The 17,208-nt window shown below is 41.7% G+C and overlaps 1 protein-coding gene across 1 annotated transcript in view; it reads left to right on the forward strand.

Annotated features, from left to right (window-relative positions):
- The window catches only part of Bmpr2 (bone morphogenetic protein receptor type 2), a 92,693-nt gene extending 89,042 nt beyond the window's left edge, over positions 1-3,651 (forward strand). The window contains exon 13 of the mRNA XM_036172854.1: positions 1,491-3,651. Within this exon, the coding sequence (XP_036028747.1) occupies positions 1,491-1,738 (248 nt within the window). The 3' untranslated portion in view covers positions 1,739-3,651. The remainder of the gene's footprint in view (positions 1-1,490) is intronic.
- The last annotated feature ends 13,557 nt before the right edge of the window (positions 3,652-17,208 follow it).

Consider the following 17,208-nt stretch of genomic DNA (forward strand, 5'->3'; position numbering starts at 1 on the left):
GATGTAGTTCACATGCTTGTTATGTTATGAGAGCTGAGAGTAAACAATATTTATTAGTGTCGGAGCATCAAGTGGCTACATTATGCCACTTTTACTTCTGAAACATTTGCTGTACATAGTAATATGTTAATCTACATTTAGTTTTAACTTAGTAAGTCTATATTTGTATTTTATGTGTGTTTATTTCAGACAAGGTCTCTATATGTAGCCCTAGAACTTGCTATATAGACCGGGCTAGTCTTAAACTCACAGCATGCTGGGATTAAAGGCATGTGCCACCATACCCAGTTCTTAGTAAGTCATACAAGTCAAGAGAAGTTGCAGAAAACTGAAGTTGTTCTCAGTTCCTTCATGTCATCTTGGTGTTGAGTCTCATATACAGCAGAGCATTGTGGTGTGGGGAACCTAGACAGAAAGGCTGCTGCTTGGTCCCTGCCCTACTGGGATTCCAGCCCAAGACCGGAGAGCTCACCTTCAGAATCTCCTCAGTCATTAGTACAGAAAATGATTTCTCTTTTTGTTTGCATTTATGAAAGAAAAAGTCATGTCTTATGCTTTCTTAAGCTACAGAATGGGCTGAAAGAAGGTCTCAAAACAGTAAATCTAGCCCTTTGCTGGACATGTAACTCAGAGGTAGAACACGTGCCTACTGTTCAGAAGGCCCAGGTTTTCATTTTCAGCACCACAAAGGAAAGAAAGTCTAAGCCAGGCGGTGGTGTCACACGCCTTTAATCCCAGCACTGAGGAGGCAGAGGCAGGCGGATCTGAGTTTGATGAGGCCAGCCTGGGCTGCAGAGTGAGCTCCAGGACAGTGAAGGCTACACAGAGAAACCCTGTTTTAAAATAAAAAAAAATAAAAAGAATAATTTTGAGAAGCTAAGTGGTAGTGGCACACGTCTTTAACCCCAGCACTCGGGAGGCAGAGCCAGGCGGATTTTTGTGAGTTCGAGGCCAGTCTACATAGTAAGATCCAGGACAGGCACAAAGCTACACAGAGAAACCCTGTCTTGAAAAACCAAAAAAAAAAAAGAAAAAAAGAAAAAAGGAATATTTTAATTTTCCCAGTCCCTGTGAGTTTTAGTTATTTTTTAAATTAAGTCTCAAAAATGAGTTGGTTGAATTTTGCTTAGAAAAACATTGCCAAGCATCACATATTTCAGGAAATATCTATCATTTGGTTCTACAGACTCTGGTTGGATCTGTTGGTGAAATTCAGCCTCTTTATTTTTCCATCCATTTTGGTTCGGTTTGGTTGGAGTCTTATGTAGCTCAGGCTGGCCTGTGTGGCAGCTGTGGAGTCGATGGCCTTGAGCTTCTGACACCCCTGCTTCCACTCACCACTGCCGGGGTTTGTATGGTGCCGGGGGTGAGCTCAGGGCCTTGTGTGTGCCAGACAAGCACTCTATCAGCTGCAGAGTATTTCCAGCCAGCCCCTTTACTTCTGAATATTGTCCTTCCGTAGAGCTCATTTCTTGTACTTTTATTTTCAGTAGGTGAGTCAACGCAAGACGGCAAATCAGGATCTGGTGAGAAGATCAAGAAACGTGTGAAAACTCCATACTCTCTTAAGCGGTGGCGCCCCTCCACCTGGGTCATCTCCACTGAACCCCTGGACTGTGAGGTCAACAGCAGCAGTGACAGGGTCATGCACTCTAAATCTAGCACTGCCGTGTACCTCGCGGAGGGGGGCACCGCCACAACCATGGTGTCTAAAGATATGGGGATGCATTGTCTGTGAGGGCTTTCAAGCCTATGGAGTGAATTTATTTTTTTTGCATCATTTAAACGTGCAGAAGACATTTAAAAACAAACTGCTTTACCCTGTCAGCACCCTCCCACCCATGCAACAGGACTTGCTTGAAATAGGTTCAGCTATGCAGAAATTTTAGCTTATGCTTCCATATTTTTTAATTTTGTTTTTTAAGTTTTGCACTTTTGTTTAGTCTTGCTAAAGTTATATTTGTCTGTTATGACCACATTATATGTGTGCATATCAAAAGTGGTCTCAAAATATTTTTTTAAGAAAAAAGCAAAAACAATGTATTGCTGATAATCAGTTTGGACCATTTTCTAAAGGTCATTAAAACCGAAGCAAATGAAGACAGGTTTGACTGCAGTGGTGTCTGGTATCCATGTTTTGTTTCTGGGCACAAGCTAGTTTATATGTCAGTGTGTTTTTGAACATATTATCTGTTGGACATTCTTTTCTCTTGTATTTTATTTGAATGTGCAATAGTCTTTAGACCACAGAGAAGCTTTCTTACCAGCTCTCTTCTAGCAGGGTACACATCTTCCACTGTTGAAACATTTCCCCTGTTCTTCGATGATATGAATAGTCTCTTGCTTTCTCCTCGGAGGGAATGCATAGGCACTGTGCAGAGGCTCCAAGAAGGACTTCCCAAACCCTTTTCTGAAATGCCGTTGTCTTTTAACCTCCAAACACTAAGTGTCTCCTTCCAGGCATTTCAACAAGCATGTTGGTTCTGATTTTGGAAGTTCATAAGAGAGCGTAGAACAAAACAAAAGGAAGCAAATATTAGTCTTTCCATTTTATTTTTCTACGTATGTTCATGTTCCCTATTCATTTATTTAAGAAATACTTTTTATCAGAAAATTTATAGAACCAAACTTACATGGAATTTTTAAGTAAGTAGATGGGCAAGGTGATATAGTGTAGGAACTCTGATTTTCTGACCATCACAAATTAAATTTCATTTCCTATTTATAATAACTTCAGAAAAAGTCATAGTTTTGAACCTATAGTATCTTTTATTGTTTCCCAGCAAAGCTTGGCAGCTTTATGTAAAAAACGGTTCCTCTTCCCATGACCTAAAACACTGTGTGGAAAGCTCAGTCAACCAGCATGCCCGATCCCCTGGAAGAAGGGCTTGCTGCCAGACTGGAGACTGTCGGGCAGACTAAGATTGACCCTCTTTCTTCTGCTAACTTTCTTTGCTGATCCTGGTTTCATGATTTCTCCTTTTACTGGCTTCACGTGCCCTTCAACTGGAAGAGCATCTAGTATTCATGCTGTAGCCAAGCATGCCTCTAGTGACAACCTGGAAGTCACTGTCACACTCCTTTGCTTCTTGTCACTAATGATCTCTGAAACAGGCTCTGTGTCTTTCAGAAAAGCACTTTCTGTCATTACGGGGGAATTTTCCCTAAACATTGTTTCCTGCCAGTTTGCAAGCAAATTGTTCTCATGTTTTCACATTCTCAGAATCCTTGATATCCATTATCTGATTATGTTTTACATTTTTGCAGGGGGGAGATACAAAAGTTAGTAGAAATCTCCAAATTCCTGATTTCAGTTCTCATGTCCTGAACCCCATTTTCTCATTTGTAATCCTCCACCCTTACCATTTACTAAAGACAGCCCACTTCTCCCAGTGTGCTGTCCCAGTGCTGGTGACTTCCTTGTCTGAGCCACCTTTGACCTGCCATCTGCTCTGCTGCTCCAATGTGACAGCGTTGAAAACATTTATTCAGCCGGATTGCTGACTCTCGAGTTCTCAGTTCTTAGGATTAAGATTATCTCATTTGTGCCCAGGGTTCCCTCTCACTTTTGTGTTTTATTGGCCCTTCTTGTGGTTCAGGTTAGTTTATTTGTTTTGTGTTTGTTTTCCTGACAGGGTTTCTCTGTGTAGCCTTAGCTGCCTTGGAACTTGCTCTGCAGGCCAGGCTAGCTTTGAACTCGGATTCTTAATATATATTTTTGTCTCCTGGCATACAATTTCTTTCAGACAGTCACTATTTTCTAGCTACATAACAAATAACTTGTGTCTTTCACTTATTTCTCTTGTCCAAATGGCTTTCAGATGCATTTCAGGATTTTTGTTTTTCAGTTGTGCCATGTTAAATCAGCACATTTATATCCCTTCCATCTCTAGTCTGAAGCATTGAGCACAAACGACCCTGTGAGTCCAACTGTCTCTTCCAGTCAGAACACTGTCCTACAGGCTGACATAGTTTGTACTGGGGCCAGTCAACTGTGAATTCGCCAACAGTCTTTAATGATTAATACATTATAAAATGCTTTAAAAATTAATATGCCAAATTAAAAGAAACAAGTATAGTTTCCCATCTCATGAAAATATATTTAAAACAAATAATTCCTTTCACTGATTTATGGTAACTGCTTGAAAAATAGGAAAGGTAGAAAGTATAGGTCATTTTAATAAATTTTGAAAACCATAATACACAGTATGCAAAAATCCCTTTAATAATCAATTACTTGTTAGCTTTATCTGATTCTTGAAGCTGACACTGAATTGACCTTATTTCACATAAAAAAAATTATTTGGGGGCCTTTTGAATAAAAGTCATATAGTTCAAAAATATTTCCCTGGACAGTAATCATATCACTGGAACACCAGTCCCCTTAAGAAAACACCAGTGGTGGGCTGGAGGGCGGCAAGGCCGTGAAGAATCTAGTGAGTCTAGTTCACAGCAGCTACGTTGCAACTCACCACTTCCACTGAATCCAGTTCCCTCTCTTGGCCTCCACTGCATATACATAACACCCCCCCCACACACACACAGACATACACATAATTAAAAAATAAATCTTAAAATCCTAATTGTATACCAGAACGAAGTAATGGAAAGAACTTGATTTGAATTATATATAAAATAAAATGATTTAAATTAAAAGCTAAAAAGAAATTTAAGTGTATAATTTGAAAAACACTTTTACTGTAGAAATTTGTAAAAAGACATATACTGAAAACGGGCATGTATATGCACTATTTTTTTCATCTTCAGAGTAACCATATTTTAATTAATACTCATATTTTACAAACAAGGGAACAAAAATTAAGAGAATTAATTTGTCCACGCTGACCTGGGGTAAAACCCAGGCCTGTTTCTGCACATCTCTCTCATCCACACTCGTGGTTACATTCTTCATGGACAGATGTGTGATGGACTGACATTTTGTGCTCCAGATACCTTAATGCTTTGAGAAGTTAGGTCAACATCACAAAGTCTGTAAGTATTATTGCTTAAAAGACAATTACTAATGCAATACAAAATTCGACCTACAACTTAAAATCACGTTGCTTATCTTCTAATATTCTTACATTGCAGAACTAAAGGCAGAAGTACATTTTCAGAGAAAAGCGAAGGAAGCCGTGGGAGCAGACTCCTAAAGTGATTCCATGCTAGAGTTGGAAACAGTAGTTAAATACACGTTTTCACTCTTCTCAGCCCTTTGCCTCCACCTTTAAAATGCCTGCTTTAACAATGTTAGAGAGACTGTTAAGCCAGAGAACCAAGCAAGATGTAGAAAAAATACAAGATGAATAACCTCTTTATACATCAGGTTGGTGTAGCTTCCTTCCACGTGTGTATTTGTTTCTGGAACTGTATGTTGGTTCTGGATGAGAAACCAGAGAAGGTACACTAGAGTAGCCAGGCGGTGGGAGGGAATTATCACAAATTTTGGCAGGTATTTTTATTTAAGATATTTTCAAGTTCGACTTCCAAATCCCAAAGGAATACCTGGTAGGCTGCAACTGTTAGATTGTACATTTAGTCTCTATTAACTAGTCATTTAAAATGGAAAAAAAAAATCAATGAACGTTTGTTTCCTTTTTTCATATTTACGGACATGAATATATCATTGGGAGTCACTCACTAGTATTTGATATTGTATAATATTTTATACCATATTTTATAAGCCTGTGTTGACTTAGTACTTGTCATGTGTATGACTATCCACAAGATTTTTTAAAAATATATGATTGCTTTATATCCTGAACTCCTTAAAAGATAGATTCTGAACGCATGCTAGTTGAGGTCCTAGACCCTCCATTCTGGGAAGTGTGTGACACACCCACAGGACCCCAGGACTCTCTTTTGGGCTAAGATAATTTCAGTATTCATGCCCTTAGCTAGCAGTGGGCTGTGGTGCTTCTGTTTTCCAGGAGATAAAGTTGCATTTTAACTTTTTTTTTAGATTATGAACTATGCAAACTTTGTCCAAAAACTACTTACTACCTTACATGATCCCTTCCTAACCATGCTCATTGGTTATGTGAGTCTAGCCAGTTACTCCTGAGCTACTTACACGAAGCCTGTTATCAGAAGGAGGGGTCTGCACAGGTGTCCACAGCAGCACAGGAGAGGCGGCGGCACCTGCCATTCCTCTCTGTAACTCCCCTCGTGGTTTGTGCTGACTGTCCCTCCCCTGTCTGACTGGCAGTTGTGTGTCAGGAAAGTTTCCTTCATACCTATTCCGTCTCTCTTGTTTGGTTGGAAGTGTTTCTTATCCCTGATAGGGAAAAGAGAATAAATGGTCCTCCTCTCCAGCGCTCTTTAGTCGGCTTCAAGCTTCTCAATTAACACTTCAGTCCATCAGAGAAAATCATTCCCGTTCCTATAGGTCTTTTTCTCCTCAAATCTATTTTAATTACTTTATTTATATTTAAGAGCTCATAAAATTCTATGTTATATTCAAATTAGTTGCTCCAGTTAATTTATAGCACAGTAGTTTGATAGAAGAATTCAGAGTAAAGATGTTACCATTTGATTTGGATTTAATCATCTGACCACCCAAAAACCAGCACTTAATTTTTGTATTACCTACATTTTTCTATTATAGTGTATTTTATGATTTTATATCTGCACAGATATAACTAAGAAGCCATGCATATGTAATTGTGTATCATTTTCATTAAACCTTCACCCATGTCATAATGAGTTTGAGTGTCACGATTGAGCCACAACAAATATTATACATGTTTCTTCATATCAAATACTGTATTAAACACTAAATGCAAAATTAACTTTCAAAAGCAGACCCTACACAAATCAGGTATTATCCATGGATATTTCTGTCTTTTTGTAGACCACTTTTGAAATGCTTACCATTGTTTTTGCAGCACAGAGTGGATGGACTAAAACAATTTCCATTTAACTTTTAAGTGGTTAAAGTTGGGTGTTACATAGAGGGTAAATCTTTAAGATTTATCTCGTGGCATATAGGTTTGAAAGTAAATATTCTAGAAGCTGTACTGTATGTTAAAATTATGCCCCAAATAAATCTATTGAATCTTTTTAAAAACTCCAATTTTATTATTACTATGATGTTTGAGGTGTTTCTAATGATCGTTGTAAAAATGCACATTCATTTGTAAAACTTAGTTTGCAGTCCACATTAAAATCTGGAACAGAAAGAATCTTTAGAACTAAATTGCTTCATTAGGATGTCCAGTTTGTAACTGAATTTCATGAATATTGACTGTACTTGAAATTACAACTTGACTGTTTTTTTCTTTTTAAAAGGTCCCCCCCTTTTTTATTTGTATTTTCAATTTCAGAAGTACCTTCCTGGTTTATAATCACTTTTAGACATAGTATTACTTAAAAACTCAGGGCGCCTTTTATCTGTTTGTACACTGAAAACATTCAGTTGATAGCAGACAAGCGATTAGATCTAGTTGGATATTTAAAAGTGTTTGTTGCATAGTGATATGTCATCATATTATTTGACTTAATTCACATCAACATGACATTTGATTTCATTAATCATACAAACTTGCCCAGTTCTGTAATTACTGAGTAGAAGGAAGGACTCAACTAATTGGCCACATGTTCCAGCAGATTTAAGCCTTGGCCTTAAACCGCCGGCCTAAACACCTTCTGTTCTTGGTTGTGGTTGCACCTGATGGAACAAATGTTCATTTTGCTTTGTTTTTAATAACGGAGCTTAGGAAAGTAATTCTGAGATAGAAGTTTCTTAAGAGATAATTAGCATTATAAAACGTCCTTCTAAACGTGAGCTGATGACTAGCTTTAGTGATGGCTTGATGGCTTTGAGAAGGTGATCTATGGTAACCAGTTCTTCACACCGTCAGAGCCAAACACATTTTCCTTAAGTCAGACAAACTTAAGCTCTAATTGGTCTGCTGTATATTTAAATCTTAGCAGTGGAGTTATTTGTAATCAGTCTCTTGTCTCAGGCTCCCTACCTTGGTATCAGTCTTAAGTATATAAAAAGAAACATTGTAAAGATGTATAAGATTAAGGAAACTAATGACTAAGAAATGCAACGCAAAGCAATTAGGTTTCAACTTAATAGTGAGTTGCTTGACTTCTGTGGCTTTTTTTTTTTTTCTTTCCTGGTAACATTTATTTATTTAAGCGATATTGTATGTTATGTCTTCATTTCTGTAGAGATTGTATTGTATAAGTGTTCTTGTAAGCTGGAATCATCCTGAATTTTCTGTTGCTAATTTTTCAAGTGAATTTACATGGATAACTGTAAAATACACTAACTCTTAGGGTGTGATAGCTGAAACATGGAGATGTGTAGCTGCCGTGTTGTTTTCTGAATGGAGACACACTAGCTACCGAGTATTCATTTCTGAGGATGCCTTTTGAGAAAAGAAAGGCTGACAATGTCCGCTCTTCCTCAGAACCCTCTTTCTTGTTAACGGGTATCTTTTGTTGGTGTATTTCGTTCTTACATTGCAGATAGACTACCGTGTGTGAATTTATGAATAATTACTTCATTTATCTTGCTTTTGTATAAGCCATCCGAGACCTTGCTATGCTGTATAAGTTGTGTTTGATGGAGCAGTGTATGAAATAAAGCAGATCACTTTCTTTTGTATTATCTATGGATGCCACTATGAACGCTGACATTAAGCCACTAAAGAGTTTTCTATGAATAAGTGTAAGTAAATGCTTTGATATATATAAACCTAAATAAAAAGATTGTATTGAGACAGAGACATTGGCAAAGGAAGTTTTAAGGCAGTTCTTTAGGTTTAAAAAGGCTTGCTGTAAAATGGTGCATTATTCCATTTATTAAAGATCATATTAATGACAACATTAATTTTAAAAAGATTTATTTGTTTGTTTGTCTGTTTTGTGTGCATTGGTGATTTGCCTGTATGTGTGTCTGTATAAGGGTGTTGGATCTCCTGGAACTGGAGGTTGCAGGTGGTTGTGTGCTACCATGTGGGTGTTGGGAATTGAACCTGAGTCCTCTGGGAGGGCAGCTAGTGCTCTTAACTGCTGGGCCATCTCTGCAGCCTCGTAAGTGTATTTTTTTTTTTTTTAATTTTATGAGGTCTCCAGAAATTGCTGTTGCTGATCTGATATCGCAGAGACTTTGCAGCAGAGTCAGTCCATGCTCTAACATGACTTGTATAACTTAGTGTGGTATGAAATGTCAGCTGCAACTAGAGTCATAGCTGCCGCTTTCTAGCTACTTACAACATGCCTCATGTTCCTCATGCCATGTACAGCTGTCTCACAAATACATGTTCTCTCTCTTTATAAGTGAAGAAATGGACGTTCGGAAAATTTTAATACCGTTCTTCAAGCACAGAGCCGGTAAGTGGTGAATGGGATCCCAGTGATACAGTTTGTACTTTGCTTGAACTATGGCCTTGGAGCTTTGCTTGTGGTAAGGAAAACTCATAAATGTAAATAAAGTCTGCCCAATGGTTAGGGTAGTCAAGTGGTTGGATGTTGCCCAAAGCTCCCGGTGCTCACCTCCTTCAGTCACCTAATACTGTTTTGGTGCCCAGGTGGTGGAGTGATCTTTTTGATTAGATCCTTGTTTCGGGAAGTTTCTTCTTCCTCCTCTGGTGTCTTTCTGTGTTGTCCCTGCTTCTGCCTCCAGAGTAGCTGGGACTTCGAGCTTCTGCGACCATACCAGCTAGAACACTTGCTTAAAGGGGACATGTGTTTGGGGAGCTCATGTGCCTGGCTCTGGATGGATTCAGTGTGTTGACTGCCTGTCCTGCAGTGGAATCCTGTACCAGTCTAGGGGCAAGCGTGTTCAAGGGTGTGCTTTTACCCAGCCAGGTGCCAGGGGCATTTCTTCTGGGAGAACAAATGCAGCCCGCTCCCACAGACCCTGGTGTACTCTTCAGTGATGTTTTCGGGGTCGTAGATTTGAGGTATCTTTTCCTTTTGTCTCTAGTCCGACACGCAGGGTTTCAGAGACACTACTAGAATTCTCCATAGAACTTGCTGTGGGTAAGATGACAGCTGTATCTCCTTACAGGAAATGTGGTAACTAGGATAAGCATGCAGTAATGATTCATTGGACCTTTTCATGACTTACCCAAAGTAAAATTAATTCTCATTTGTGCCTATCTGGTCTGTCTCCCAGTTTATACTCCTCTGCAAGGAACTACCTTCGGCCAGTGATTAATCTTCTCTTTATTTTATAGTGCTTTTTAAAGGCCAAATTCTTCATGCATTTATTGGTATGATTTGTTCTTCAGAAATGAAAAGATGAACTGAGAGATAAGGAAAAGTATGATATAACTCCTCCAGAAGGAGAGAGGACTCGAAGTGGCGTTGATTGTCCTAGGGAAACCCAGGGGAATGCCTGTTGGTGCTGATAGGACACCAGCTGACCAATGAAGTGACGGTGCCCGAGTCCAGCTCAGTAAAGAGTGAGCTCACCGGGACCACACATAGTAAACAGTGAGTTCACCGGGATCACCCACGAAGGAGCTGGAGTGGTTCCTGAGCAGGTTCTCCACCAAAAGACCCCAGAGACAACTGATAATAAAAATACAATATTTAGGTTGGGGATTTAGCGCAGTGGTAGAGTGCTTACCTAGCAAACGCAAGGCCCTGGGTTCAATCCTCAGCTCAAAACAAACCAATAATTAGCCAGGTGGTAATGCACACCTTTAATTCCATCATTTGGGAGGCAGATCTCTGTTAGTTCGAGGCAAGCCTGGTCTACAGAATGAGATACAGGATAGGCACCAAAACTACACAGAGAAATCCTATCTCTCAAAACCAAACAAAGTTATTAGAAATATGAAGAAAGGGGAGCTAGAGAGATGGCTTAGAGGTTGAGAGCACTGACTGCTCTTCCAGAGGACCTGGGTTTCCTACTTTTCATCATGGTGTCTCAACTATACCTCCTAGTCTAGGGAAACTGACACCTTCTTCTAATCTCCGTGGGCACCAGCCATGCATATGGTGCACAAACATACATGTAGTTACAGCAGTCATACAAAGAAAATATTTCTTTCTTCTTTTTAATTTATTTTATGTGCATTGGTGTGAAGGTGTCAGATCCCTTGGACCTGAAGTTACAGACAGTTGTAAACCACCATGAGGGTGCTGGGACTTGAACTCAGGACCTCTGGAAGAGCAGTCGGTGCTCTTAACTGCTGAGCCATCTCTCCAGCCCCAGAAAATTATTTCTTCAGGGAGGGAAAAGTTTTGAACATTAGTGTGTGGCAAACACTGGAGATTAAAAAGAACCCTGGGGGGGCTTGAGAGATGGCTCATCAGTGAAAACATTGGCTGCTCTTCTACAGGACCCAGGTTCCATCTCCAGCACCCACGTGATCGCTCACAACCATCCACTGATCACAGCCAACTCCAGTCCCAGTGGATGCGATGCCTCTTCTGGCCTCCAGGGCAGTGCACACACATACATGCAGACAAGCACCCATACATACAATAAAATAATCTCTTTAAAAAGCCTTACTTCAGTCTTAATGAATTGGGCAGTTTCCCGTTAATGACAGACCTAAGATATAGGAAGGAATTAGTTAAGAGGAACACTGGTCCTCCTGGATATAGGAAGGAATTAGTTAAGAGGAACACTGGTTCTCCAGGCTATAGGTAGGAATTAGTTAAGAGGAACACTGGTCCTCCAGGATATAGGTAGGAATTAGTTAAGAGGAACACTGGGCCTCCTGGATATAGGTAGGAATTAGTAATAGGAACACTGGTTCTCCAGGCTATAGGTAGGAATTAGTTAAGAGGAACACTGGTCCTCCAGGATATAGGTAGGAATTAGTTAAGAGGAACACTGGGCCTCCTGGATATAGGTAGGAATTAGTAATAGGAACACTGCCACTTCCACACATGTAATTGTTTTTGTTTAATTGGGTTTTTTTTTTTTTTTTTTTTTTTTTTACTCTTTGCTCTTTTGGAGTCCCAAATAAATACACGGAGAGTATTCTTACGGATGCCCAGCCTTAGCTTGGCTTATTTCTAGCCAGCTCTTCTTAAATTATCCCTGTCTACCTTTTACCTTTCTCTATTTTATATACCTTTCTTTCCCTCTTACTCTGGCTGGCTGGGTGGCTGGCCCCTGGCGTTCTCTCCTCCTTTTTCTCACTTCCACGCTTCACATTCTTCTCCTCCTATTTATTCCCTCTGTCTGCCAGCCCCACCTATCCTTTCTCCTGCCTCGCTGTTTTAGAGAGACAAAGTAACGCAACTTCACAGAGTTAAACAAATGCAACATAAAAGTGTGAACACATCTTTGCATCATTAAACAAATGTTCCACAGCCTAAACAAATGTAACACATCTTAAGCTGATATCCCCAACGTGCACAGCCCTGGGCACTGGAAAATGAGCAGGGAGGGCGAAAACCTTAAGGCTGGATTAAGAAATTAGGCATGGTGGCTTACATCTGTACTGCCAACACTCAGGAAGCTACAGCAGGATTGTTGAGCCCAGCATACCAATCTGTGCAATATAGTGAAACCCCATCTCAAAAAATTAAATTATGGAGCTGGGCAGATGGTGAACGTGCTTGCCATACAAGTGTGGAGACCTGAGTTCAGATACCCAGCACCCAGCTGGTTGTGGTACGCACCTGTAACCCCAGGACAGGGGAGATAGAGACAGGAGGATCCTGGAGCCTGCTGACCCACCATTTGAGCCAAACCAATGAGTTCCAGGTTCAGTAGAAGATCTCTAAAATGGAGAAGCAAATTAAAGAAGACAGCTGACATTAACCTGGCTTACACACACACACACACACACACACACACACACACACACACACACACCACAGCAAAAAGTAGGATTGAGGATGTTGAATGGAAGGAGGAGGGGGGAGGGAGAGACAGAGATAGAGAGACAGAGACAGAGAGACAGAGACAGAATGGCACAGCCGTCCCAGACAGGCAAGCAAGTCTGGACTCAATGCTGGGAGTCAGTGAAAGAACTTACTCAGCAGGTTTCGAAGCAGCTGACCCTATTGGTGGTGTAAAGAAAGGGCCGAGAGGAAGGGGATTGTGAATAAAGTCATGAAGACAAGCACTGACAAGACGGTGAGGACCTGCACGAGGTGAGTCAGTGTCGGAAGGCAGGCCGCAGCGGGCCAGATCAGGGCTGACGAGATCAGAAGGCCCAGCGTCTGGTCAGGCAGGGAAATGGTCCTCTCCCGGGGCCGAGAAAAATCTCAGTGTTCAGATGACAGAGGTTACCTTTAGAAGTTTGGATATATTATATATATATAGCAGGATATCTATTAAATCGAATTTTGGGCTCCGAACACACATGCAGTCACTGTCCACCTATTATTTCTGTAGAAATGTCTCCAGAATAAGGCTTTCCTGAGTAAGACATGGGAAGTCAATTTGTTTTGAGGAGGTCCATGATTTTCAGATGGATGCTTTGATGGTTAGCTTGTTTCACATAGTACATTAAGGCATTGAGGGGGTGGGGGGGCTCTAGTCTTGCTCTTTTAAAACAAATAAGAAACAGCCTTACGTTGGGAATGGTGGCACATGACAACAGCCTCAACACTCAGGATGCCGAAATACATTGTCAAAGTCAGGTGGTGGTGGCGCACCCCTTTAATTCCAGCACTCCGGAGACAGAGGCAGGCGGATCTCTGTGGGTTCGAGGCCAGCCTAATCTACAGAGTGAGATCCAGGACAGCCAGGGCTACACAGAGAAAACCTGTCTAAAAAAACAAACAAACAAAACTTCAAGGCCAGCAGCCAGGGCTATATGGCAAAACTGTTTCAAAAAACTGAAAAAAGAAGCGAGCTGACCATTCAAACCTGGTAACCTGCATTTGACCGCCATGAATCGACTCCCTGGAGCCTCCTGCCATCCCCAGGGGTACTCCGGCACACCACCACTACCTACACTTCTTTTTCTTTTTAATTGGAAATGGGTCAGAGCACCTCAGGAAGAAGAGCGAGGTTTGGCAGAGGTGACTGGGTGGCAGATGTGTGCTTTGTGTGCGCCAGGCCACAGAGAAACAGGCAAGGACAAAGTTGTTGTGAAGTGGAGACCGTACCATCCGGCTCCCCCTCCTAGCCTGGATCTTCCTATGTGTGATGTCTTCTGTGTGTGATGTCATGGGAAGTATGCTTCAGTCCCTCCTGGGGACTGAAGAAATACCCAGGTCTTTAAACGTTTTATTTTTAAGTAACTGAGTTTATTGAGCTGGCTTACCCATCACAGTGGGTGGTGCCCTGTGTGTCAGTCACTTTTCTCATCCTGTGACCAAATACCCGAGAAAAGCTGTGTGAAGGAGGGTCTGTTTCTTTGCTCAGTTTCTGGTAGAAGAGGTGTAGCCATGGGACCGCTTCCTGTCCCGGGCAATCAGAGTTGTGTCGGGGCCTGCTCACGCCTTTGTGGAACAGGGCTGTACCCATAAGGCCCCTCACCAGTGACCCCCTTTCTCTTGGGCCTCTGGGGACAGTCTACATTGAAACTGAAGTAGCCCTTAAGATCCTATCTGTAGGGGGCTAGAGAGATGACTCAGCAGCTAACACAGGCTAATCTTCCAGAGGACCCAGGGTTGATTGCCAGCACACACGTGGCAGCTCACAACCATCTGTACCTCCAGTTCCAGGGGATCGAACACACTCTTCTGGGGACTGCATGCATGTGGTAGACACACACACACACACACACACACACACACACACACACACATAGAGGCAAAACAGCCGTAACGGCCATACACATAAAAATAAGTCTTTTTTTTTTTTTTTTAAGTTGTATCTTTTCACTTTTAGAGAAGTAATTTTGAAAGAATGGCTTTGGTGGTAGCAGGCCTATAATCCTAGCACTTGGGAGACTGAAGCAGGGGGTAGAGAAAGTTTGGGATAACCTGGGTAACTTAGCAAGACCTTGTCTAAAACTCTCAAGAGATTTGCTCTTATAACACCAGATTAAAGCTCAAAGGAACTAGATTCATTTCAGAAATGATGAATTGGCTGTAATATCAACATCGGAGATGTCTTTACAGTAATGGAAGGCATGCCTCATCTGTTAGGACCCTGTGAAGAAACACACACACACACACACACACACACACACACACACACACACACACGGGCCTGCCTTTGAAACGTCTCTGAGTAACTGTATCCGTGCCTTCTTTCACAGCTTAGCAAAAAGCTACAATGTCCAAGGTAGCAAAAATAGAAAAGATACAAACATATATACAAATAACATTTTTAAAGGGCTAAGATGGGGCGATAGACTGCTTACCTAGCATGTGTGGGATGCTGGGTTTCCCCCCCAGTACTGAGGGTGTGGGGTAATGGAGGTGATGAGGTGGGTCTAGACAAGAGCCTGACTGGAAAAGCCAAAAGAAGACCAGAAAACCTGACAGTGACAATAGGTCTTCCCTCCAAACAGTCCATGGTTTCCTTATCTCTGAAATAACAGTGCTTCATTAACGGCTGTGCTGATGCCAAAATACTAGCTTTTTCATTTTCAAGGTATAGTTTTTATTTAGCTTCTATGAACATGGCCTCTTAGCTGGAGATGGAGGTCGGCGATGGAGTGCTTACCTGCTAAGATCATCCCTGGCACCGCTTAACTGTATACATACATGCATGCATTCATACATAAATCAGCCGTCTTAGTCCATCCGAGTTAGTTACTCTGGGTTCTTGAAAGCAACTTAACTGCACGTCACTTGTGAATTAGGCTGCAGGATGTGTGGCATGTATGCGGAGTGAGGTTGGACAGAATAATCAGCACAGAGGCAAAGTGTGGCTGTGAAGTGTGTAGGACTGCACTGCCCACAGACTCCACTCAGCACATGGCTTTCAGAAGAGTAAGTCTTGACGTTCAGGTATTTCAAGTGCTTTTATTTTACATTTTACTACCATTTTTGCTTTTACTTATCATATTCAGTAAAATGAGAAATATGCAAAGTCATCAACCTTTACAAATCTCCGTGGATGTAGGAAAAGGAAATTTTGTCAACCTTGACGACAGAAGTCAATCGCAAGTTTATCATCAGGGCAATATCCAGCCGTGGTCTCCAGGACCAGACGGCACCATTCCCGAGATAGTTTGACAAGGTAGCTTCATTCAAGCAGCAGTTACCCTAAAGGAGAGGTCCATGTGCCACCTGGCCACTAGGCGGCGCTCCGAGTCCATGTTCTGATTGCCGGGACATTCGTTTTCTCCTTTTGTTTGTAATGTTTTCTTTGGGGGGGTGGGGAGGCAGGGATTGAAACAGGGTTTCTTTGTGTGTCCCTGGCTGCCCTGGAACTCACTCTGTAGACCAGGCTGGCCTCGAACTCACAGAAACCTGCCCGCCTCTGCCTCCTGAGTGCCAGGATTGAAGGTGTGCAAAATTACCGCTTTTTCTTTTTTATTACATTTATTTATTGTGAGTGTGCACGTGCACTCTAGCACACAGGTGCCATGTCCGCATATGGAGGGCAAAGGACATAGGGAGGACCTGGGTCAATACCCAACAGCCCATAACTTTATTCAAAAGGGCTTTTTGGTGAGACAAAAGACCTCCCCCTGCTAGCTACAGCCAAGTGTAGACCCTTCCAAACACCTGGTATGCAGGTCCGTGGTCCAATCATCCTGTTATGCAGCCCTGCTGGGTAAAGCAAGCTCGGCTCTCACTAGGAAACCTCCGTGGGCTCCCAGTGGAAAGCCTACAGATTGGTCCTCTCCAGAAGAGTATAGGTTAAAGCCAGATTTTAACGTGTTCTCAGACTCCACCTGAGTTTTGCAATGAAATGTAAATTACAGTTTATTTTTGTGTATGGATATGTGTACATCTGTGTGTGAGGGCATGTGTGAGCTATGGCACATGAGTGAAGGACAGACTACCTTGGCTGCCAATCCTTACCTTCCACTTCAAGGCAAGGTCTCTCTTGCCTGTACCTGCACTGTGTACTCCAGACAAGCTGGCAGACAGGCTTCCTTTGTCTCTGCCTCCCATTTGCCTTGGGCATACTAGAATCCCATACAGACGTGGACCACTGAGACCGGTTTTTCGTGGGCTCCAGGGGACAGAACTCAGGTCAGCAGGCTTGCACAGCGAGTACTTGGACCAGACAACCATCTCCCTAGCCCTTCATTTACAATTTCTGAGACATCAGAAAAGGTGAGTTTCATAGAACTCTAACATTAGGCAGAATTCTATCAAAGTTTAGTCAAGTTCTGTGAGAATAATTTATAAGCAAAGTTG

The sequence above is a fragment of the Onychomys torridus genome, chromosome 23, assembly GCF_903995425.1.
Source record: "Onychomys torridus chromosome 23, mOncTor1.1, whole genome shotgun sequence".
In the NCBI taxonomy this organism is placed as follows: Eukaryota; Metazoa; Chordata; class Mammalia; order Rodentia; family Cricetidae; genus Onychomys; species Onychomys torridus.